This window comes from Pelodiscus sinensis, chromosome 3 (assembly GCF_049634645.1).
Source record: "Pelodiscus sinensis isolate JC-2024 chromosome 3, ASM4963464v1, whole genome shotgun sequence".
NCBI lineage: Eukaryota > Metazoa > Chordata > Testudines > Trionychidae > Pelodiscus > Pelodiscus sinensis.
Genome location: NC_134713.1, coordinates 157,368,723 through 157,393,047, shown reverse-complemented (window position 1 = coordinate 157,393,047; position 24,325 = coordinate 157,368,723). Strand labels below are relative to the sequence as shown.

Sequence of the window (24,325 nt, the reverse complement as noted above, 5' to 3'; positions counted from 1 at the left end):
GAGTACAGAGTAAGTGATATGCCCTTGTTTCCCTGGGAAGTTTCTGGCTGGAACAGGAATAAAATGCAGATCTCTTTTAAGTGGCAGGCTACTTTAACCATAGAACCATTCTTTCCCTTTAAACCACTTCAACATTTAAAGACTGGTGAAAAAGCCTCTATTTTTTTAATCATTGTGCACGTAAATTAAGCAAAAAATACTTGTGGCGAACCTCCATCTCAGGGTTATAATATATATATATATTTTTTTTTACATCTTTCATTCCTTGCATAATTCTTCTGATGGACTACATACATCTGGTCAGCAGCTTTCTTGGGTGTCTACATCCCAGAAAGTATTTCCGTTTCATTGATATACTGGCATCTAGAAAACTGATCATATAGTATGGCTAAAGTGACATTGCTACTGCAGTTTTAAGTATAAGGACAGTGGTTCATCCTAGTAATTTAGGAGGGAGGAATTCTACAGTGAGGGGCCCTACTAAGGAACCAGCGCTTACAGCATCCCAACTGCAGTATTCATGTTGTGAACTGCAGGTAATGAGGAAAAGGCAATCGGAGATGCTTGTCTGTAGTTTGCTCAGAGCTTTAAAGATCAGGGTCCAACATACTGAAGTACATTTGGAATTGGATCAGGTGCCACACTAGAAAGTGTGGAGCACTAGTCTTAGCTAGCCCAATTTAGAGGCAACATGCTGAATGATGAACTGGCTTTGGTTACCATGTGGCCTTCGCATTAATTTCCACTGAGATTATGGTGTGGTAGTCCTAGAGATGGCAAGCTTCTCCAGGGAAAGAACATGCTCTTCTTGCTAGTCACAGGTGAAACAATGTTTTTCTAGCCTCTGCTGGGTGGCACAGGATAGTGGTGAGTACAGCAGGATAAAGAGCTTGCACTAGAATATCCTTCTAGGAGCACTGTTACTGACCAGAGAGCATTCAGTTGCAGTTCCTGGCAGCACATGTGGTGTTCCTCCTGTCATCACCATCTTCCCTAGGGTAAGTGTCAAGCTAATTTTTTTCAGCCACTGGGATTGAGCATTAGCTGCACGACTCACAAAAGAGATGCAGAAAACATTAATGATAATGAAATAGTGATTTACATTTTCACCTAATATCTTGCATATTTGAAAAATAAGGGTGATGAGTGGGATTTTGGGAAACTTCAGAAGGATACCTGGGCCATTAAGTGCAATTGCCTGTTATGACCCTGTAGGACAGTCAGTAGTGGGTAACCTGTGGCCCATGGGCCACATGTGCTATTGGGGTTCTTATGAGTGGCCCAAGAGACATTTTGTTTGTTGCCCAAGCACGGGCTACCAGATGCTGAAGGTGTCCATCCATGTAAGGTTTTTTCCCTACCAATGTTACTAAAGCGACACACATAAATCAAGGGCACATAAAGTGAGGTATATGCTGATTGCCCTCAGTGTTGACTATGAGAGCTGTGCACTCCATCTGCATTCAATGAAAGCACTTCTATGGTTCAGTTGGCACATCCCGCAAATTCTAGATGTGCAAGCGCAGTTAAAGGTATCCCAGAAGCCTGTCTTGGTTACAGCAATCTTGCAGCCCACTGAGATGGAGGGCCGCTCATGCAGCGCACTCACTAGCTGAGGTTGCTTATCGCTGCTTTAGGACTGCTTAAGGAAATAAGCAAAGCCAGTTTAAAGCATCTTCTTCTGTATTAATATAGATGGTCAGCAACATCTAGATAAATTGTATCAAAGACATATATATTGCTAGTACTGTGCACATCTGTCTATCAGTACAAATGAGGCAATTCCCATGCCATAAAGCTTGAAAGGGGAAAACTTAAGTTTTCAGATTTCATGAGCACACCTGGTACCATTTGAATGTAAGCTATAAAAAGAGATGAACAATCAAAACAAGTAAATCAGGTTTGGCGCTTAAGAACTGCTGTCATCAAATGCCAGCAGAAACTGCACTGACCTGGTGGATAGTATCTGTCAGTGTACATAGCATGTTATAGAAAATACCACCATCCAGGAAATGGAAAAAAGCATAAAATGCTTTAATACACTGATACAGTAGCTTTCTTGAAAGGCCAAAAGGTAAAAATATGTTAATGCTGAAATTCAAATTGTACAGTAGTTATTCTGTATTCTTGTGACCTCCTGTGTAACGGGAGTATTTTACAAAACCTGTAACAGCAGTAACCACAGCTAATGGAATCAAACACTGGAAATGTCCAGATGATTTGTAGCCTGTGATCTAAAAACTTCATGTGACCTGCAAGGGGGGGTGTGGAAGCTCTGGACATTTTGTTTGTTTTTTAATGGAGTTCATCATACTTCCTTTTTTATAACAGAAATTCGGGTCCTAACTGCAGTTGCAGATCGATTGGCTTGTGTATAGTAGACTTTTTCCCCTAAAATTTCCCTTCAGTTGCCTCCAGTGGTAAGAGGACTTAGCAACTGCTGGTGTCATTGCTATCATGTTTTCTAATGCTGTAGGTCTAGAGGACACAGTGATATAAATACTGATGGCTGCCAGCGCCTCTCCTACACTAGAGCTCTCACCATTGTAGATGCAATGAAGAGAAATTTAAGGCAAAATCTGATGTAAAGGTTTGTGAAGATTAGTGAACTAATTAAATACCTGTGGAGCCAAGAGACTGTTTTACAGTTAAGGGGAAGGGGTTTTTTTTAATGACTTCTGAATAGCACTTGAAGAAAGTCTTTGTTAAAGATCCAATGTGTGAGAATTCATAGAGGCCACCCCAGCAAGTCCTCCATCAAAGCCAGAGTTGGCATGTGGGTACTTCCAAAGTGGCAAAACAATGGAGAGGACTCTTCTTACCTTTTATAAAAGAAAGGAGAAAAAAAATTACAAGTGCCATTTGGAATGTGCAAGTCTGTGCCTTCATTTCTTAAAAAAAAAATGGAATTATTGCCTTAGAGGGCTGGACATTCATAAACATTATTTCACCTACCTGCAGTAAGAGGGAATATCATACATAGGTGGCCAATTTGTGTGAACTTTACATTTAGATTAAGCAAAGTAGAAGAGAATACAGAGCCCTTTTAACAGGCGATTAAGTGCTAGCATCAATGTCCCTGTCAAATGAGGCAAATTACTAGTAGCTTTTTTTTTCTACTCCTTGAAATACAAATTCCTGCTTCCATGAGAAATTTTGCCAGGGGCCATGCTAAATTTTATGTTGTAAACACTGCCAAGTGGATAACTTCTTCATTTTAAGGCATTGCTGCCAGTTGCAACTTAGAATTATGTTTAAACCTCTGGGCTTTGTGAACTTTAACTCAGCCTCTTCCAACAGTGAAAATATTCTTTCAACAAATGAAAAGAAACCGTTTTTCAAATCAAAATCTTGCTGCTGTTTGTGTACTTAATTCCTATACTCTGCTCAAGGTGAGTCATTTGATGGGATGTATTGTGTCGCTACCATAATAAACAGTGTAACTATAATGATCAGATGTTCTCTACTGATTATATATTTGATGCAAAAACTATACAAACAATGCATTTAAGGTAACCATCTCCATTTGAATCTCCCTGCTGCAATTACTTATTCATACTATGCAATGTGCATCTCTTGTGTTGATACACCTCAGTCACTCTGAAAAATAACAGGAAGAAAGGCTGTAAAATAATTCCCTTTTTAGAGAAGCAGTATTGTTTCTGAATTGCTGGATGGAGACTGGATGCTCGTGTTGCCTAGTCTGCTCAATTAAACTGCTTTTGAGCACAAAGTTTGTTGAAAGAACCTCTCCTAAAATCTCCTCCCCAAAACACTGATTGCACTGGGTTTCTTACAGAAGAATTCTTCATAATTCATAATTTCAGTTATTTAAGTTTCCCATATAAAGGATCCAAATGTGTGAAATTAGGCAAACAGATGGTATGAATCTACCTTTCTTTGTGTGATGTATCCCATGAGGATTATGGGCATGTGGCTAGAACCAGATGTTTTCAAAGTAGTATTACTCATATTGCACACATGCACCTTTGTACTGCATTGTGGTTTTGGCAATAATGGGCGGAGAGGACTGGCCATGTCTCCAATACCTGTTCACCACCATGTGGTCCTAGCCAAAGCTGCTTCCGCCCCTGGGAATGCATTTTCCAAACTCATAGGAAAAACTACTTTTGTTCATAGCTAGCATTTTATTGTTTTTTCAGTAATTTTCTAGTTCCCAGAAGTTTTATAGGATTTAGGACTTGAAAAGTGCCAAAGAGCCAAGATTCCCTAATCAAACAATTCACATGTCGTGTGTCATTCCCCCCGGGAACTGGTTTATGCTGATGACACTGGGATTCAGAGCCTGCATTTCTTACCCTCGCTCATTTCCCATTAGCAACAAGCACCAACACTGTTTGAGGGCAGCCCAGACCATGTCTCCTCTGACCAAACATGGGAAGGCCAAGCTCTCTGCCTCAACAAACACCTCATGGGGGTTGCCATTGTGCCATGTCACAATAGAATCCTGACTGGAGACCTCTCCCCTTACCACAGAGTCTCTGTCCAGCTCTACTGACCCCACACTGGGGCCCATCCATGAGCCATGGAAGCACTGTGCATAAACAGGGCAGTAAGTCTTCCTCCAAATCCAAGAAACCATGTGTTCCAGCCATGGACGAAGAGCATATTCCAAGGCTCAAAAGAGCAACAAGAGGTTACACCATTCATGTAACCAAGTTACCCTTCTGATTCAGCTTCACCAGCATCCTATAAATCATTGGTTTGGAGCTTTAACACTTTTCTGGTTCCAGTCCTGGCAATAGACTGGGTATCACCGACTCCTGGAAGACTTGGAAGTGTTCCCAGACCTCTCAAACTGTTTACCTTGGAATAAGTGAGCTTGTGTGACCACCTGCTCAGAGGTCCCCATCTCCTGCATTAGATCTACCATCTACTGGTAGTGCACTCTGTTCCCACAGCTCTGTCAGCATCACTGTGTAGCGCCCAGTTCTGCTGAGTCTGAGAATTCAGATACGATGTAATCCGCTACTTCCAGTTTGGAGACATTACTACAGAGCTTTCCAGTTTCTTTAGTACTTGTACTACAGCAGCAAGAGCAACCAAGTTGGCCATATTAGAGCTTATAGCTTCACTAATTGCCTTTGAAATGGTCTTAGAACGGGAAGACTGTTTTATCACTTCATTCTTCATCCAGTCTACCCTTGGCACCTGGATCAGACAATGCATGCACCAGTGTGGTGCCAAGGGGCCTCAGGAACTTCCCGTTAGGGTACCTAGATGTGGCTGTTTCTTTAACATTGCCCGTCCCACCAGATGACTATCATCAGTTTCAAGAGCAAGTGAGAAGGATAGCTAAAGCTCTTCAGAACCCCCCAAGAAAAGGTGGGACCAGGTCCTAGACTTACACACATCAATACCAGCATGCAGAGTCAATGCAGAGGTGTATAGTAGTCCCGCGAGCAGTGGTTCTTAAAGTGCAGTCCGTGGACTGTTAGGGGTCTGCTGCCATCTCCCGGGTAGTCTGCGGCTTGAGCACAGCCTCCCCATCCCCACCCAGCAGGGTGCCCACATTGTGGCTCAAATCTTGTGGTTACTGTGCAGCTGCAGGCTGAAGCATGAACTCCGGCTTCCCACTGGGACAATGCAAGGGCATGAAGGAGGTGCAGGCATTGCATGGCGTAGGGGTCAGAGTAGCCTGGCAAGTGGAGTGGGCGACATGACCTTGTGCTGAGCTCTGTGTCCCTGGGGCTGCCCCTGCCCAGCCTAGGCTGCACCAAGCTGCTCCCCATGAGGTGTGTGCGGGGGTGGGGAACCCCTCCTCCAGTGCCCTGCTCTGCCTGGCTGGGCTGGAGCCAGCCCCAGGCTCTGCCCACCCCACCCCACCCCTGGAGTGGCAGCCTACAGGTGAGAGGCAAGCTCTGGACAAAGGGCTGGGCCAGGCAGGGAAGTGACTCCGTTCCCCCCTCCCCCAGCCCTCCTTGCCCCACTGCTGCTCCTGGGGGGCTGCAAGTCCCAGTGCTGCTACCCTGCTGTTGTGTGTGCTGGGGGCACAGGGATGTGGGGCCAGGATGGGGTGAAGGAGGATGTAGGGGAAGGTTCAGAGGAGGCAGGGGTTGCACGGGGGGGGGGGGGTGATGCAGGGGATCAGGCTGGGTGGGGATCAAGGAGCTGAGGGGGGTGAGGCTAGAGCAGAGGGAAGACGTGGGGGGGATATAATTTCCCTTTACAGAAACTGCACTTTCCTTTGCTCTCCACTTTGCCTCCCTCTTCCCCTTCCATCACAGCATGATCTTTGCACCTTATTCTGTGTGAATGAGAATTTCAGCCTATTTGCAGGCATTGCTGGAAAACTGGCAGGTCTGTACATTGTTCAATAATATTTTATAGCACCCCTTGGCATTAGATCTGGGACATTTGCTCCCCTTCAGGTCTCCAGCAGACTATCTTCTTTTAATGCCAGTGCATATTTCTGCTGGCAGCTCAGACCTTCATTCGTTATTTCCACCAGGGCTCTGAGCTGTGTCTGTCTGGGGCTCATTGCTTTTCCAGCCCGTTTTAACCCCTCAGTTACTGGCAACACTTCATTGGGATTGCCAGAAAACAAGTCAAACTGAGGGGCCATGTCTAGACTGGCAAGCTGCTTTTGTGGAAAAACTTGCCAGCTGTCTACACTGGCCGCTTGAATTTCCGCAAGAACACTGACTATCTCATGTAAGATTGTCAGTGTTCTTGTGGAAATACTATGCTGCGCCCGTTCGGGCAAAAGCCCTCTTGTGCAAATGCTTTTGCGCAAGAGGGCCAGTGTAGACAACGCGGTATTGTTTTGTGCAAAAAAGTCCTGATCGCGAAAATGGCGATTGGGGCTTTCTTGCGCAAAACCGCATCTAGATTGGCACGGACTCTTTTCCGTAAAAAGTGCATTTGCGGAAAAGCATTTGCGGAAAATAATGCCAGTCTAGACGTAGCCAGGGAGATCTCTCCCCTCCATGATATTGAATACTCGTTGGCTTAGGATTTTTAAGATAAATAGCCACTTCAGCATCTACATATAAAAGTGAATCAATGTTCTTCTTTTACTTAGTTTCAGAGTCTTATAATTGCCATAAGAACCACAAATCTCCATCATAACCCAGAAAGACACCAGTGTTCATTTCCCTTCCGTATATGGGAGCACACTTAAGCAGCCACAAAGGTTTTGTTGAGCAGCTAGTTGGCTGCATTCTCACCCTCACCTTTTCTGCATAACTTCCCCACCGATCTCCAAACTCTCTCTCTCGAGCCCCCACATTCTCCTGCTGCCGAACTCCCTTCCGCACCCTGTCCTCCTCACCTCCTCATGCCTAGATCCTGCATCCCTATCCCACTCACTGGCAGCCCTCATTTTTGTCACCACCCCAGCGCCTAAGAGGGTCCACAAAATCCACTAATTCTGGAACCCCAGAAAAGTAAACCTGGTCTATGGGAAATCCTAAACCTTAGTCCTCATTGTCCCCTTCACTCTTTGGGGTTGGAGTCCAGAAGAATGAGGTGTCTCATTTGGGGGGTCACATCAGTGAGGGTTGGGGTTTTGGAGTTTTTTTGCTTCTCCTGTGTGGTCCCTTAACTGATTTTTCTATGGGTCAGTGGCCCCTAACCCAAAAAAGGTTCCCCACCGCTACCATAAATAAAATATGGGAACCTCTTGTGTTGGACATAAATTAATGTTACTTTATGTAAAATGAAGCTTGATAAACTAACATGAGAAAGTTAAAATGCTTAATCTGTTTAATAATTTAAACAACTGTTCTCCCTAGTTGCAGCACTACGAAAATGGCTTGGGTGTAATTATGTAATTAACAGTGAGTTTCCATTAGCAACTGGTGATCTATGAAAAGGTTTGCAGTAAGCCAGGTGGTCCATCGCCAAAAAGTTTAAGACCCACTGCCTTAGGGGCTCCTTTATGGCTACTCTCACTTTCTGACAATTAAATGTTTCTTTTTGACCTTGCCAGATCCTTTCCAGTATTCTATGAAATCGATGCAGTTGCGCCTGAAGTGCTGCATCGCGGAGCAGGACACTTGAGGGTATTATTGAGCAAACCACCAACAATTGCGTGTTTTGCATCAGTGGGCAGCCTCACGGCAACGGCTCCCTCAGCCAAGGGGAGGCGGCCAGGCTGGGGGGGGGGGGAGGAGTTGGGAGAGGAGGTAGAATTCCTTGTTTACAAAGCTAGAGCACAAGTAGGATGGTCAGCACAGTGGCTCCTTTGCGGGAACAGTATGAAAACCGGCTCCTGCTCCCAGGTAGCCTCCCTCTACAGCAAACGGCGCGCGGGGGTGAGGCACAGACCCCAGCAAATTGCGAAGCGAGGGAGAAGGACGGTGCATGCAAATACCGCGGGCTGAGAGGAGCCCTGCAGTTGCGGTGGCGCGCTCAGGCTGAGACCGCTGCTCGCTGCCGGGAAGCAGGAGCCCCCCGGGGCTGCCGTAGCTGTCTCCGCTGCTCCTCGAGCCCCTCCCAGCCCTTTTGTGTCCCCGCGCGCCGCCTCCGCCGCTGCTGCATCCCGGCCAGCAGCACGAGCGCTCCTCGCAGCGTTCGAGCAGCCCGGGCGGCGGCAGCAGCGCGAGCCGGGTTCGCCAGCGCCGCCTCGCGCACGGCCCAGACCCCTCCCCACAATGCACCGCGCCAGGCAGCCTTTGAAAAAGCGGCGCGGCTCGTTCAAGATGGCGGAGCTGGATCAGCTGCCCGACGAGAGTGAGTAGCGCCCCGCGCCCCCGGCCGGCGCCCCCTGCCCGCGGCGCCCCGCAGCGTCGGGGACCAGCTCGTCCCCCGCCGGGCTGCCTTCCCCGCGTCCGGCCTGGCCGCGGCGGGCGCTGCGCGGGGCCGGACCCGAGTCTCCTCCTCTTCCTCTGGAGCCGCCCCCCCCCACGTCCCGCCACCCCCTACCCCGCGCAGGCGGAGGGGCCGCCCCGGAGCCGGGCCCGGAGACCCGCGGGTTCCCCACGGCGGGTGGCGCCGGGAGGGGACTTGCACCCCGAGTTCGGCGCAGCCTGACAGGCCGGGGCCACGGCCGCACCCGGGCCAGGGACGGGCCCGCACTCGGGCCAGGGCGCTGCCTGTCAACAGAGATAGGGAGGCGCCGTACAGCTGCGAGCACCGATCCTGCCCCGGCGCATGGGGGTGCGCTGCACTGCGGGTGGGCCCTCAAACATTGCAGCGCAGGGGAAAGCGGGCACAGGGAGTGCCCTGCATAGGACGTGCCATTAATACAGGGGGGAGAGGTACAGGTTAGTGCTGTGCCCTGTCCATGAGGAGGAACTAATGCTCTGGGGGAGAGGGTTACACAGGGTAGTGCCCTGCGCCCCGAGCAGGCTTACGGGTGGGACATAACATGCATACTGTGCTGGGGGGTGGAGAACACTAAAATGCTCCAGGGAATTTCGGGGGTGGACACACAAACATACTCTAAATGCTGTCTGACAGAGGCACCAGAGAAATGGAGGTCATTGAGACATGCAAATTGCATCCAGGGGCATCCAAGAATGAGGATACACATGCTACTCGGGAACAGACACTGGATCTAGGGGATAGATGCAAACTAAACACAATAAAGGTGCTATGAAGACCCACAGTCTATATACAAAGACACAAGCATGCACTGTATGCAGACACATAAATGAACGTACAAGAAGGTTGATACCCAGCAAGTCTGACTGAGTAGATCATGTGTATGGGAGGTAATGTCACTTAGATAATATATTTTATTGTACTAACTTGTGTTGGAAAGAAGAGCTCTGTTACTGTGCAGAAGACTGCCATGTTAGCTCAAAATCTTGTGTTTCAAATCAATGAAAATGAACGGTATTACCTTCCTCTTCCCATCCTGTCTCTCTATATCCTGGGCCCAATGTGGTTACAGCACTGCTGCAGATACATACTGTGGCCAAACAAAACTACAGATACAGAAAAATAGATTCATTCATTCATTGCATTACTCTTTCGTAGGAGTAATGCAAGCTATATAGACATGCATACCATACATAAATGTACAAATTAACACTAACGCAGCAAGGCACAGAAAAAAATGATAGGGCTAATTTAAAATACACAATAGTTTATTCCAGCTAAAACATATTAAGTCTCTACAAAGTTTATCCATTAAAAAGGAGCATATGATAGAGCACATGAAGTATAAAATTTAAACTGAGGGCTATGTGAGAATTTGAAATGCAAATCAAATATATAAACAAGAAATTCTTTATATCAGAAGCAGAAAGCAGTTGGGCTGTGTCTACATTGGCATGATTTTGCTGCACAAAAACATGCTGCCTGTCTACACTGACGAGGAGTTCTTATGCAAGAACACTGATGTTCTAATGTAAGAAATCAGTGCTTCTTGTGCAAGAACTATGACGCTCCCACTCAGGAATAAGCCCTCTTGCACAAGTGTTCTTGCGCAAGAGGCCAGTGTAGACAGGCAACATGAATTTCTTGCACAAGGAAGCCCAATTGCTAAAATGGCCATCGGAGTTTTCTTGCGCAAGAGAGCGTCTACACTGGCATGGATGCTTTTGCACAAAAGCACATCTCTTGCGCAAAAGCACATGCCAATGTAGACGCTCTCTTGCGCAAATACTTTAACGGAAAAACTTTCATTAAAAGTATTTGTGCAAAATCTTGCCAATGTAGACGTAGTCTGGGAGAATAGCAATGGCAAAGAAGCATTGGGCAACAAGCTAGCTGATTGTCACAAGTACAAGGAATGTACATTCAAAATAACCATTTGAACTAATGGATTCTAAATGAACTGTAACAATAACAAGGAAAAACCTAAATGGTTTCATTTAGAACAGCCTGATAAACTGCTTGATGCTCAACTAAATAAGCAAAAACTTAGATTGGATTACAAAGGTAGAGCAATGATTTTCAGTCTTTCCCTTACTGGGGTCTTTTGTTACAACAGAAAAAGTATGGGACCCTCCTCCCTTTAAGCCAGAAGAAAAGATGGATGTTCGTGACCTTCAGATTGAGAACCCATGGGATAGAAAACAATATAAAAATATTAGGCAACTGTAAAAATATATAATCTCACCTTTAATATGCTGTTCAAAGTCTAGTTCCCCTATCTGAAAAGATACATCTTATGAAGGTTACTATAGGCAGTCAGGAATGGAACACACACCTCCAACTTGGCAAACTTAAGTCATTATCTGCTACACCACATACCTTCCTGATTGACTTTTCCAACTTTGCTTATCCTATTTCTAACTAATATAAATCACACTCCTCTGCCATTTGGTAATTACTCCAGTATCTGAAATATTAAAGTTCTGAGCTGAGGATCACAAGGTCAAGGCATTTGAATGCTGCTGCTCACCTTTGTAAGGATGGCATTAGGGATGTAAGCAACTAATCGACTATCTGATATGCGTATGATTATCGGGTGGTTGAGTAGTGACTCGACTAGTCACTTTCCCCTTCTCTCTTGCCTCTATTAAAGAGAGGCAGCAATCATAAAAGCTGGAAATATGCTGATTCCCAGCTCGTGTCTGGTCTCCCCCTACTGCTCCTCTGCCTTTTAAATGTATTAAGAGACTAGTAGCTCTTAATACATTTAAAAAGCAGAGGTGCAGCGTCTGGGACCAAACGCAAGCCGGGAATCAGCTGATTCCCAGCTCACATCCGGTCCACCTGCTACGCCTCTGCCTTTTAAAATCTTTTAAGAGTCTGGGGACTCTTAATACATTTAAAGGGCAGAACTGCAACAGGGTTAGCTCCTGCTCTAGGAGCTAGCTCTGTTGCGGCTCTGCAGTCCTCTCCCACCCCCCATCAACTAATTGACTACTCTGTTAGCTGATTAAATGCGATTTAACATCCCTAGATGGCATAGTTGTATATTATTCACACAGTACAAAGACCTCTTTAAAACTGATTAAGAATTATGATAATCTGTAAATTAGAGTGTAAATTGCCAAAATACATAAGAACAGCCATATTGGGTCAGACCAATGGTCCATCTAGCCCAGTATCCTATCTGCTGACAGTGGCAAATACCAGATGCCCCAGAGGGAGTGAACAGAACAGATAATCATCACGCGATCCCTGTCCTATCATCCATTTTCAGCGAAACAGAGGCTAGGGACACCATTTCTATCCATCCTAGCTAATAGCCATTGATGGACCTAACCTCCATGGATTTATCTAGCTCTTTTTTGAGTCCTGTTAAAGTCCCAGTCTTCACAACATCCTCTGGCAAGGAGTTCCACAGGTTGACTCTGTACTGTGTGAAGAAAAACTTCCTTTCCTTTGTTTTAAATCTGCTGCCTATTAATTTCACTTGTTGACCCCTAGTTCTTATGTTGTGGGAATAAGTTAAATAACTTTTCCTTACTCACTTTTTCCTCACCAATTGTGATTTTATAGTCCACTATCATATCCCCCCTCCCCCAGCCTCCTCTTTTGTAAGCAGAATAGTCCCAGTCTTTTTAATCTCTCTTCATATGGGACCTGTTCCAAACCCCTAATCATTTTTATTGCCCTTTTCTGAACCTTTTCCAATGCCGATATATCTTTCTTGAGATGAGGCGACCACATCTGTATGCACTATTCAAGATGTGGGCGTACCATGGTTTTATATAAAGGTAATAAGATATTCTCTTTTTCTCTATCCCTTTTAAAATAATTCCCTAATATTCTATTTGCTTTTTGACTGCCGCTGCACACTGAGTGGATGTTTTCAGAGAACTATCCACAATGACTCCAGGATCTCTCTCTTGAGTAGTTGTAGCCAAATTAGTCCCCATCATGTTGTGTATATATAGTTGGGATTATTATTTCCGATGTGTATTGCTTTACATTTATCAACATTAAATTTCATTTGTCATTTTGTTGCCCAATCACCTAGTTTTGTGAGATACTTTTGAAGCTCTTCACAGTCTGCTTTGGTCTTAACTATCTTGAGCAGTTTGGTATCTGCAAATAAGTTCAGTATTATTAGTCCCAGGACAGACGCTTGGGAGACACCACTAGTTACTTCTCTCCATTCTGAAAACTTGCCATTTATTCCTACCTTTTGTTTCCTGTCTCTTAACTAGTTATCAGTCCATGAAAGGACCTTGCTTCTTATCCCATGACAACATACTTTACTAAAAGCCTTGTCCCTTGTTGAGGGACCTTGACAAAGGCTGTCTGCAAATCTAAGTATACTCTACTACTGGATCCCCCTTGTCCACATGTTTGTTAACCCCCCTCAAAGAATTCTAACAGATTAGTAAGGCATAATTTCCCTTCACAGAAACCACGTTGAGCTTTCCCCAACAAACCATGCCCATCCATGTGTCTGACAATTTTATTATTTACTATAGTTTCAACTAATTTGCTTGGTACTGACGTTTGACTTGCCTGTATGTAATTGCCAGGATCACCTCTAGAGCCCTTTTTTAAATATTGGCATCACGTTAGCTATCTTCCAATCATTAGGTACGGAAGCTGATATAAAGGATAGGTTATTAACCGCAGTTAATAGTTCCGCAATTTCACATTTTAGTTATTTTGGAACTCTTGGGTGAGTGTCATCTAGTCCCAGTGACTTGTTACTGTTAAGCTTACCAGTTTGTTCCAAAACCTTCTCTAATGACAGCTCAATTTGGGACAATTCCTCAGATTTGTCACCTAAAAAGAATGGCTCAGCTTTGGGAATCTCTCTAACATCCTCAGCTGTGAAGACTGAAGCAAAGAATTCATCAAGCTTCTCCACAATGTCTTTAACATCTTTGAGTGCTCCTTTCGTATCTCGTTCATCCAAGGTCTCCACTGGTTGCTTAGCAGGCTTCCTGCTTCTGATGTACTTAAAAACATTTTGCTATTACTTTTTGAGTTTTTGGCTAGCTGTTCTTCAAAATCCTCTTTGGCTTTTCTTCTTATATTTTCTTAATTTGACAGAATTTATGCTCCTTTCTATTTTCCTCATTGGGATTTGATTTCCACTTTTTAAAAGATGTCTTTTTATCGCTCACTGCTTCTTTTACTTGGTTGTTAAACCATGAATGCACTTTTTTGGTTCTCTTACTGTGTTTTTTTTAATTAGGGGTATACATTGAAATTGAGCTTCTATTATGGTGTCTTTGAAAAGTTTCCATGCAGCTTGCAAGGATTTTAATTTTGTCACTGTACCTTTTAATTTTTGTTTAACTAACCTCTTCATTTTTGTGTAGTTCCCCTTTCTGAAATTAAATGCCACAATGTTTTTCCCACCACGGGGATGTTACATTTTATTACATTATGGTCACTATTTCCAAGCAGTCCAGTTATATTTACCTCTTGGACCAGATCCTGCACTCCACTTAATTTCGGTAATTTTATCACATATTCTGTTCATGTAACCCAGGGTTCAGAGATAAGTGGACTGTGGGCCAAATCCAAACTTCCTGACACTTTTGAATGACCCAGAAATCTTTTGATATAAGTATTATCATTATTGATTTGTGTGTGTGTGTGTGTGTGTGTGTGTGTGTGTGTGTGTGTGTGTGTGTGTGTGTGTGTGTGTGTGTGTGTGTGTGTGTGTGTGAGAGAGAGAGAGAGAGAGAGAGAGAGAGAGAGAGAGAGAGACACCCTTCCCCTTTGTATGTAATTCACATGGGATGAGAACCAGTGACAGCTCTCAACTTGAAAGCATGGCTCCTTTAGCACAAGCTGTGAAAACTCATGCTTTTAGCTCTGGAAGTTTTTGGTTAATCTCTGATGTCAGCCAAAGTGGTAGCTGTCATATATGAGCAGGTTAGAAGATGGAGAATTATGCTTTTATAGTGTTAGGGCTGGGGACAAGTGAGGGAGAAGTACAGGAGGCAGACCAGTTTCTGCAGCAGCTCCTGAATTTATCTAATTTCCAGAAGTCCATGAGAGGCTAAAGTGTGTTTCAGGGAGTATGTATTGGTACAAACACCTTCATAGAAATTCATTCCAGCTGTTTGGTTTTATGGCCACTACTAAATAAAATATGGAGGGTTGCCCTTGGTATACTTACTTTTTAACAGAAGTAAAATGATTATAAGAGAAGGATAGATCTCCTTATTGAAAAGAATAGATAGGCCTGTAACCAGAGCTGATCCAGAGAATAGAAGGGTGTGCTGTCTGCCAGGTGCTAAGATACGAGATGTGGAACTGAGGTTGAAGAGAATTATTAAGGGAGCAGGAAGGAATCCATTGATCATCCTTCATGTAGGAACAAATGATACGGCTAGATTCTCGCTGGAACGAATTAAGGGAGACTATGCTAGGCTGGGGAGGATGCTCAAGGAAATTGAGGCTCAGGTGATCTTTAGTGGAATTCTGCCTGTTCCTAGAGAAGGGCAACAAAGATGTGACAGGATTATGATGATCAATAGATGGCTTAGGCAGTGGTGCTATAAGGAGGGCTTTGGGATGTATGGTCACTGGGAGGCATTTATTATAAGAGAAGGATAGATCTCCTTATTGAAAAGAATAGATAGGCCTGTAACCAGAGCTGATCCAGAGAATAGAAGGGTGTGCTGTCTGCCAGGTGCTAAGATACGAGATGTGGAACTGAGGTTGAAGAGAATTATTAAGGGAGCAGGAAGGAATCCATTGATCATCCTTCATGTAGGAACAAATGATACGGCTAGATTCTCGCTGGAACGAATTAAGGGAGACTATGCTAGGCTGGGGAGGATGCTCAAGGAAATTGAGGCTCAGGTGATCTTTAGTGGAATTCTGCCTGTTCCTAGAGAAGGGCAACAAAGATGTGACAGGATTATGATGATCAATAGATGGCTTAGGCAGTGGTGCTATAAGGAGGGCTTTGGGATGTATGGTCACTGGGAGGCATTTATGGACAGAGGACTGTTCTCTAGAGATGGACTTCACCTAAGTAGGGAGGGAAATAGACTTCTAGGATGGAGGTTGGCTCAACTTATTAAGAGAGCTTTAAACTAGGAATTTGAGGGAGATGGTTGGGAGATGCCAAGGTAATCGCTACGCCAGATTTTAACACTGAGAGGGAGGAAAACGAAGTAAGAAAGGATATAGCTGGGGGTAGGAGAATGAACATGAGGAAGGGTGGGGTGGATACTAGTCTAATAGGTCATATTGGAGGTATAACATCTGTGCCAAATTGGGTAAAGAATGTGAATGAGGCCAAACAGCAAAAATTAAGATGTTTGTACACCAATGCGAGGAGCCTAGGTAACAAAAAGGAGGAACTAGAGCTATTGGTCCAGGAAGTGAAACCAGATATTATAGGAATAACAGAAACATGGTGGAATACTAGGCATGACTGAAGTACAGGTATTGAAGGGTATGTGCTGTTTAGGAAAGACAGAAATAAGGGTAAAGGTGGTGGAGTCGCATTGTATATCAAAGATGAGGTAGATTGTAAAGAAATAAAAAGTGATGGAATGGAGAAGACAGAGTCCGTTTGGGCAAAAATCACATTGGGGAAGAAAACTATCAGATCCTCCCCTGGGATAGTGCTTGGGGTGTGTTATAGACCACCAGGATCCACTTTGGATATGGATAGAGACCTCTTTAATGTTTTTAATGAAGTAAATACTCATGGAGACTGTGTAATTATGGGAGATTTCAACTTTCCAGATATAGACTGGAGAACAAGTGCTAGTAATAGTAATAGGGCTCAGATTTTCCTAGATGTGATAGCTGATGAATTCCTTCATCAAGTAGTTGCTGAACCAACAAGAGGGGATGCTATTTTAGATTTGGTTTTGGTGAGTAGCGAGGACCTCATAGATGAAATGGTTGTAGGAGACAACCTTGGCTCGAGTGATCATGAGCTAATTCAGTTTAAATTAAATGGAAGGATAAACAAAAATAAATCTGAGACTAGGGTTTTTGATTTCAAAAGGGCTAACTTTAGTAAATTAAGGAAATTCGTTAGGGAAGTTGATTGGACTAAAGAAATTATGGATCTTAAAGTGGAGGAGGCCTGGAATTATGTTAAGTTAAAGTTGCAGAAGCTGTCAGAAGCCTGTATCCCTAGAAAAGGGAAAAAATTTATAGGCAGGTGTGTTAGACCAAGCTGGATGAGCAAGCATCTCAGAGAGGTGATTAAGAAAAAGCAGAAAGCATATAAGAAGTGGAAAATGGGAGGGATCAGTAAAGAAAGCTACCTTATTGAGGTTAGAGCATGTAGGGATAAAGTGAGAGAGGCTAAAAGTCAGGTAGAGTTGGACCTTGCAAAGGGAATTAAAACCAATAGTAAAAGATTTTATAGCCATATAAATAGGAAAAAAACAAAAAAAGAAGAAGTAGGACCACTAATTACTAAGGATGGAGTGGAGGTTAAGGATAATCTAGGAATGGCCCAATATTTGAACAAATACTTTGCTTCAGTCTTTAATGAGGCTAATGAAGATGTTAGGGATAATGGTAAGTTAACAAATGGGACTGAGGATAAGGAGGTAGATATTACCATATCCGAGGTGAAAGCCAAACTTGAACAGCTTAATGGGAGTAAATCGGGGGGCCCAGATGGTCTTCATCCAAGAATATTAAAGGAACTGGCACATGAACTTGCAAGTCCATTAGCAAAATTTTTTAATAAATCTCTAAACTCAGGGGTTGTACCATTTGACTGGAGAATTGCTAATATAGTTCCGATTTTTAAGAAAGGGAAAAAAAGCGACCCGGGTAACTATAGACCTGTTAGTTTGACATCTGTAGCATGTAAGATCCTGGAAAAAATTTTGAAGGAGAAAGTAGTTAGACACATTGAGGCTAATGGCAATTGGGACAAATTACAACATGGTTTTACAAAAGGTAGATCGTGCCAAACCAACCTGATCTCCTTTTTTGAGAAAGTAACAGATTTCTTAGATAATGGAAATGCAGTGGATCTAATCTACCTCGACTTTAGTAAGGCATTTGATACAGTATCACATGGGGAATTATTGGTTAAATTGGAAAAGATAGGGATTAATATGAAAGTTGAGAGGTGGATAAGCAACTGGTTAAAGGGGAGACTACAGCGGGTCATACGGAAAGGTAAACTGTCAGGTTGGAGGAAGGTTACCAGCGGAGTTCCTCAGGGATCAGTTTTGGGGCCAATTTTATTTAATCTTTTTATTGCTGATCTTGGCACCAAAAGTGGAAGTGTCCTAATAAAATTTGCAGATGACACAAAGTTGGGAGCTATTGCCAATTCAGAAAAGGATTGGGATATCATACAGGAAGATCTGGATGATCTTGTAAATTGGAGTGATAGCAATAGGATGAAATTTAATAGTGAGAAGTGTAAGGTTATGCATTTAGGGATTAATAACAAGAATTTTAGTTATAAGCTGGGGACACATCAGTTGGAAGTAACGGAGGAGGAGAAGGACCTCTGAGTCCTGGTTGATTATAGAATGACTATGAGCCGCCATTGTGACATGGCTGTGAAAAAGGCTAATACGATCTTGGGATGTATTAGGCGAGGTATTTCCAGTAGGGATAAGGAGGTGTTAGTCCCATTATACAAGGCATTGGTGAGACCCCATTTGGAATACTGTGTGCAGTTCTGGTCTCCCATGTTTAAGAAGGATGAATTCAAACTGGAACAGGGACAAAGAAGGGCCATTAGGATGATCCGAGGAATGGAAAACCTGTCTTATGAAAGGAGACTCAAGGAGCTTGGCTTGTTTACTTTAACCAAAAGAAGGCTGAGGGGGGACATGATTGCACTTTTTAAATATATTAGAGGGATAAATACCAGGGAGGGAGAGGAATTATTTAAGTTTAATACCAATGTGGACACAAGAACAAATGGATATAAGCTGGCTAGTAGGAAGTTTAGACTTGAGATTAGACGAAGGTTTCTAACCATTAGAGGAGTGAAGTTCTGGAACGGCCTTCCAAGGGAAGTAGTGGGGGCAAAAGATCTATCTGGTTTCAAGATTAAACTAGATGGGTTTATGAAGGGGATGGTTTGATGAGATAACATGATCTTGGTAACTAATTGACCATTCATTATCAGTGGGAAATAGGTCAATGGAGGGATGATAGGAGTTACTATAGAGAACTTTCTGGGTGTCTGGCTGATGAGTCTTGCCCACATGCTCAGGGTTTAGCTGATCGCCATATTTGGGGTCAGGAAGGAATTTTCCTCCAGGGTAGATTGGCAGAGGCCCTGGAGGTTTTTCGCCTTCCTCTGTAGCATGGGGTACAGATCACAGCTAGAGGATTCTCTGCATCTTGGGGTCTTCAAAGTATTTGAAGGCTTCAATATCTGAGATATAGGTGAGAGGATTATTCTAGGAGGGGTGGGTGAGATTTTGTGGCCTGCACTGTGCAGGGGGTCAGACTAGATGATCATAATGGTCCCTTCTGACCTTAAAGTCTATGAGTCTATGAGATCTTTCCTAAGTCTTGTTACAGCCTCTTGCACCCTCAGAATGGTAATTACAGATAGGAAGGGCTATGCAGTGGTCACGACTCTCCTTCTCCCTGACCCGTAGGTGCTATCTACTGTAGGTATGTCTACACGGCAGGGCTAAGATTGAATTAAGATACACAACTTCAGCTATGTCAATTGTGTAGTGTAAGTTGAAATAGCTTAATTTGGCTTTTGGTGCTGTCTATACAGTAGGAAGTTGAAGGGAGAATACTCTTTCTTCGGCTTTCCTATTTCCTTGTGAAATGAGGGTTACCATCAGTCGAAATAAGAATCCTCCAGTTTGACATTATTTCGGAATAAAGGCTTGTAGTGTAGATGCGCACTAAGTTATTTATTCCAAAATAATGCTGCTGTGTAGAAGTACACTCAGTGTTTTTTAAAAAAAAACCTAGGAAACTACCACAAATAAAAACTACTTTTAGTGGACAGATAAAGTTGCATCAGGACTCACGCCCTCCATCCAAAACCTTAGTAGTTTGAAAGTAAGGGAAATGTTCCTGTATTCCTTGCCATCTTTATACTGCCTACAACCTTGTCATTAACATAGTTTGACACTTCATAAGACTGTCACATCCATCTCCAACATATACTAAAAACAGTATGTATCTGTACTTCATCAGACTTCCACAAACCTTATTGGCAATTGATGTATATATTATGTGAATAGATTGGCACACCTGACTTGCACATTCCACGTATTTGGCAAGTTAATATAATGTCTATATGATATAGGTATTATTTATAGTGCTGAGGTCACCATTAAAGTTTTGCGTTAGAGTGCAAGTTTGAAGTTGGAATATATATTGCTTTTCAATATCTATTGGAAATGAAAGTGAAAGCTTCATATAATGTTAGAATATGTTATTAACAGGGTTATAGGCAATATGAAGATAACAAAAAACACAGGAGGCTTTTTTCTTAACTATTTTCTGTGTACTTTTGGATTTTGTTGGCTGGTATGTTAAGTGTTACTAACTTTACTTTTTTTGTGAATTAAGTATGGGACTGGAGGTGAAGAAATGGACATTGAAGTCCTGGTTCTGACACTGATTTGATGCATAACGCTGGGGATTTCGTTTAACCTTTCTGAGCTTCATATTCTCAATCTGTATAATGGGAGTAACAATACCTACAAATTATTGCTGTAAATTGCTATAGTAGTGCAGCAGATTAGCTAGTCAATGACAGTTAGGAGTAGAATATAGGACCCCCATGCTTTTGGTCTTCTGCATAACCCATTAAGCCAAGTGCATTTTCAGGGATATCACATTTTGTTAGCTTTTTTTAGGATTTACACTTGTGAGTTTTGTAAATAAGTTGTCAAACACCTTGGTCTCTGTAGCAAGATGGACCAAACTTCTACTTCATGATTACTGGTTTTTGCTAGAGATGAAAAATTATGCTGCAGTTTCATTTTAGTGGACAAATGTGTTTAAATGTTGCATTAAAGACTGCTGGTAACCCTATTATTTATCTGATAAATTCAATTTATTACACATGGTCCTCACATTTTTCAGTTTTTAATATGCCAAAGGTTTTTATCTTGGCAATGTCTAATTGCATTCTAGAATTTGTTAGGGGGCTGGGGCAACTGGGCAGGAAACACTTTAGACTAGGGATGTAAGCGACTAGTCAACACATTGGTCGACTAGTCTCTTCCCACCCCTTGCTGCCTTGGGGGGAAAGAGGAAGATGCTGGGGGGAGCCAGCTTAAAAGCTGGTTTCCCCCAGCTCTGTGGGATGGACCAGGGGCCAGCAGCAGCAGCACTTTCTCTTTGAAATATACAAAGATTGGAATGCTGTGTGGAGCCTGGGGTTAGGGAGGGACTCTTGTACATTTCAAAGCAGAAGCGCCTGCATGGAGCCTGGGGTCAGCTGGGTACTCCCTGCTGGCCCCGGGCTCCATGCAGCGTTTCAATCTTTGAAATGCAGAACATGTGCTAGTCCTTATTGACTAATTGAAAAGTCAATGGAAATTCCATCGACTATTCGATTAGTTAATCAATATTTAACATCCCTACTTCAGACTCCTAAAGGCTGGAGATATGTGGGTTGGGGGCATTTTGAAATTGTAGGATGAACACAGGCATTTCCTTGTGTTAAAAATATCATAGGTGAAGTAGTCAAACTATTATATTTAGATTTCAGATTTAACATCCCATTGAAATTATTATAGAAAAAATCACACATCTGATTCGTTGGTTCAGTTGTCTGCAGACTCAGGAAGACAACATTTCAGCAGTTTATACTCATTTAATATTTTCAAGGCTTCACAGCTTGGAGGGCTAGAATAATTTTTTTAATGAAAACTGAGAATGTGGAACACATTTTCTGTGACAAGAGGTAGAATCAATGGCAAGTCCCATAGTGAAGAATCACAGAATATAAAGGGCCATGATTATACCTCCATAAAGATTCTGATCTGTATCAGTAAAAGTATTTCAGTTATAACAGTCATTGGATTTGTATATTTAAGACTGCATTGTATGAATAATATGGCTGTTTCCCAGGGAATTATTGTACTAATTTTACTAAATGAATGCATTTGTTTTCCTTTTATACCTTGGTAATTTTGGAACTCTGAGGTAAAGGGTTGATGATTTTGCATCAGTTTTTAGCCTTTTGAGAAAAAAGATGAAAAATAACTACTCTTTAGTTTGATTGCTACACCCTTTTCTTTATGCTGCTAGTGCTAGCAGGACTAATTTGTAAAATACTGCTTACGTATACTTACAACCGAGTTGTAGTATCTTGACTGTAAACTGTGGGAGTTCAGGAAAAAAAACACTTAGTGCTATGATAAAGTATGAGGCATTTCTGCCAAGGGGGCAGGTGCTACAAAAATAAGTACAATTTTACTATGTTCCGCTTTTATAATTGTGTAATTTTATTTAGGAGAATTTAAGACAATATTGGGGGGGTAGTGCCAAGTAATTTTTGTTCCAGTTCTTGTTAATATATTAGTAAATGGTTGTTAAGAAAGCAATTACAATCCCTTGCATGCTATTATTAATATGTTGATTAATTTTATTAACATTTGGTGTATGTATACATTGATTGATTGTGAATGTGCAGACTCTACATAAATATTTTTTGATCAGCCATACCTCTATCAAATAATTTTAAAAGATACTGTATTTGAAGAGCCTATGTAAAACTTGTTTTAATGCAGTTATTGCTTTCTCTTCTGACTTTGAGTAACAGACACAAAGTAACCAGGCTGTTCCCAGAGCAGTGAACTGTTCTGATGGCATTTCTGTAATGCAATGCATAAACAAGAAAGTTGTGTACTGTCAACTTCTGGTTGTTTTTTTTCCACTACAGTGAATTTTATTGCTTTTTTCCTTGTGGTGGTGAGATAGTCTTATTCGTTCTCCACATAGATACACCACAGGTAGCAGCACATAGGCTCCTCCCTTCCCTCCATGTCTCTCAGCCAGTTCTGGCTGAGATCGTAGTTCAGTTTCCAGGTCTATGCAGGCTTGGTATCTCTACTGAGGTTATCCAAAAGTTAGTATTGATGGTGATGTTTGTTTGAAGAAATGGTCATCTGAAGTATATACAAGTAATAACTGAGATGACATCACCTAGCTAAAGGTGGTTACTGTACAGCCATCAAATTATAATAACTTTTGCTTCTATCTATGCCGGTACAAGCATAACCATGGTTTTCTAACTCTTTCTTTGAACTATTTATATTTGAAAGTTTTAATGTAATCAGTTCTAAGTCACTGCTGGTTAGGGCTGGATTCAAACAGGATAGCAACCTAGAAGGGAAAGGCTTTGCATCCTTCTGTCACTCATCTGAATAATGTACTATATGATTACAGAGCTGTAACAATATGATTACAGAGCTGGCACTCGCCCCAGGCACAGTACATTTAGAGGCACAAAATTAAAAATTAGAAAGTTAAAATATGATTTCATTTATATCTTTACTATCATCTATTTTCAATGTCAATATATATGCAATGAATAAAATTAATACAAGAAATTAAGAATTTTATCATTTTGGGGGGGCGGGGAGGGGAGTTCAGTAGCTTGCTCCAGGTGCAGACAACCTTAGTTTTGGCTCTGTATGATTATACCCCTTTTTTGATTTTGTACACATGTGTGCGCACATGTTACCTAAACAAGGAAGAGCGGCAGTTGTTAAAAGTTTATTTTCAAAGGCTCAGGTATTACAAATAATAGAGAGTTTAGAGCACTAGACGTACCTCAAAACGACGTTTAAACAAGTACTTGTAAGTATTTTATTTTTAATAAATATGTAGGGCCATCTGTGAAAATGGTTAATTTAAACTTCAGATGCACTCATTTGTTTCACATGGGTATAGGTAGAACATTATATTTCAAAGCCTCCAAATCACTGGTATTAAATCACATCTGCTTCATTTTATAAACCTGCTTTATTCAGCTTTATATCAAAAGGAGGAAATTCTGCAACTTCTTGACCTCAGATGGATGCATAACCAGTTGGATAACCCTTCTCAGAGAGTAGTTATCCATGGTTCACAGTCATGCTGGAAGGGCATAATAAGTGGAGTTATGCAGGGATCCATTTTGGGACTGGTTCTGTTCAATATCTTCGTCAACAATTTAGATGATGGCATAGAGAGTACGCTTATAAGATTTGCAGATGATACCAAGCTAGGAGGGGTTACATATGAAGGATGAGGTCATATTTCAAAATGATCTGGACAAACTGGAAAATAGGGATGTAAAATCCTGTTTAATTGGTTAACCAGTTAAATGTATTGTTAGCCGCTTAACATATTATTTAAGTGGTTAAGCGATTAAAGGGCAGATGGGGGAGCCTGTTCCAGCTAGTCCAGTTTAGCCCCTACTTGTGTGATGCCCACGCCCACTGTAGACAGAGGCTACACTGGACACCAGAGCAGCCCCTGCCTGCGGAGGGTTCGCCGCAGACAGGGGCTGCTCCAGATGCCAGAGCAGCCCTTGTCCACAGCAGTCTGC

The 24,325-nt window shown here is 42.6% G+C and overlaps 1 protein-coding gene across 3 annotated transcripts in view; it reads left to right on the top strand.

The window, feature by feature from the left end:
• The first annotated feature begins 8,135 nt into the window (after positions 1-8,135).
• Positions 8,136-24,325, top strand: part of LIN9 (lin-9 DREAM MuvB core complex component) — a 49,085-nt gene continuing 32,895 nt past the window's right edge. The window contains exon 1 of one of the 3 annotated variants that reach the window (XM_075925303.1): positions 8,136-8,246. In XM_075925303.1, the coding sequence (XP_075781418.1) occupies positions 8,189-8,246 (58 nt within the window). In that variant the 5' untranslated portion in view covers positions 8,136-8,188. Of the gene's footprint in view, positions 8,247-8,351; positions 8,698-24,325 lie in introns of those variants that run through there. The other 2 variants (XM_075925304.1, XM_075925302.1) reach the window with 2 other exon arrangements.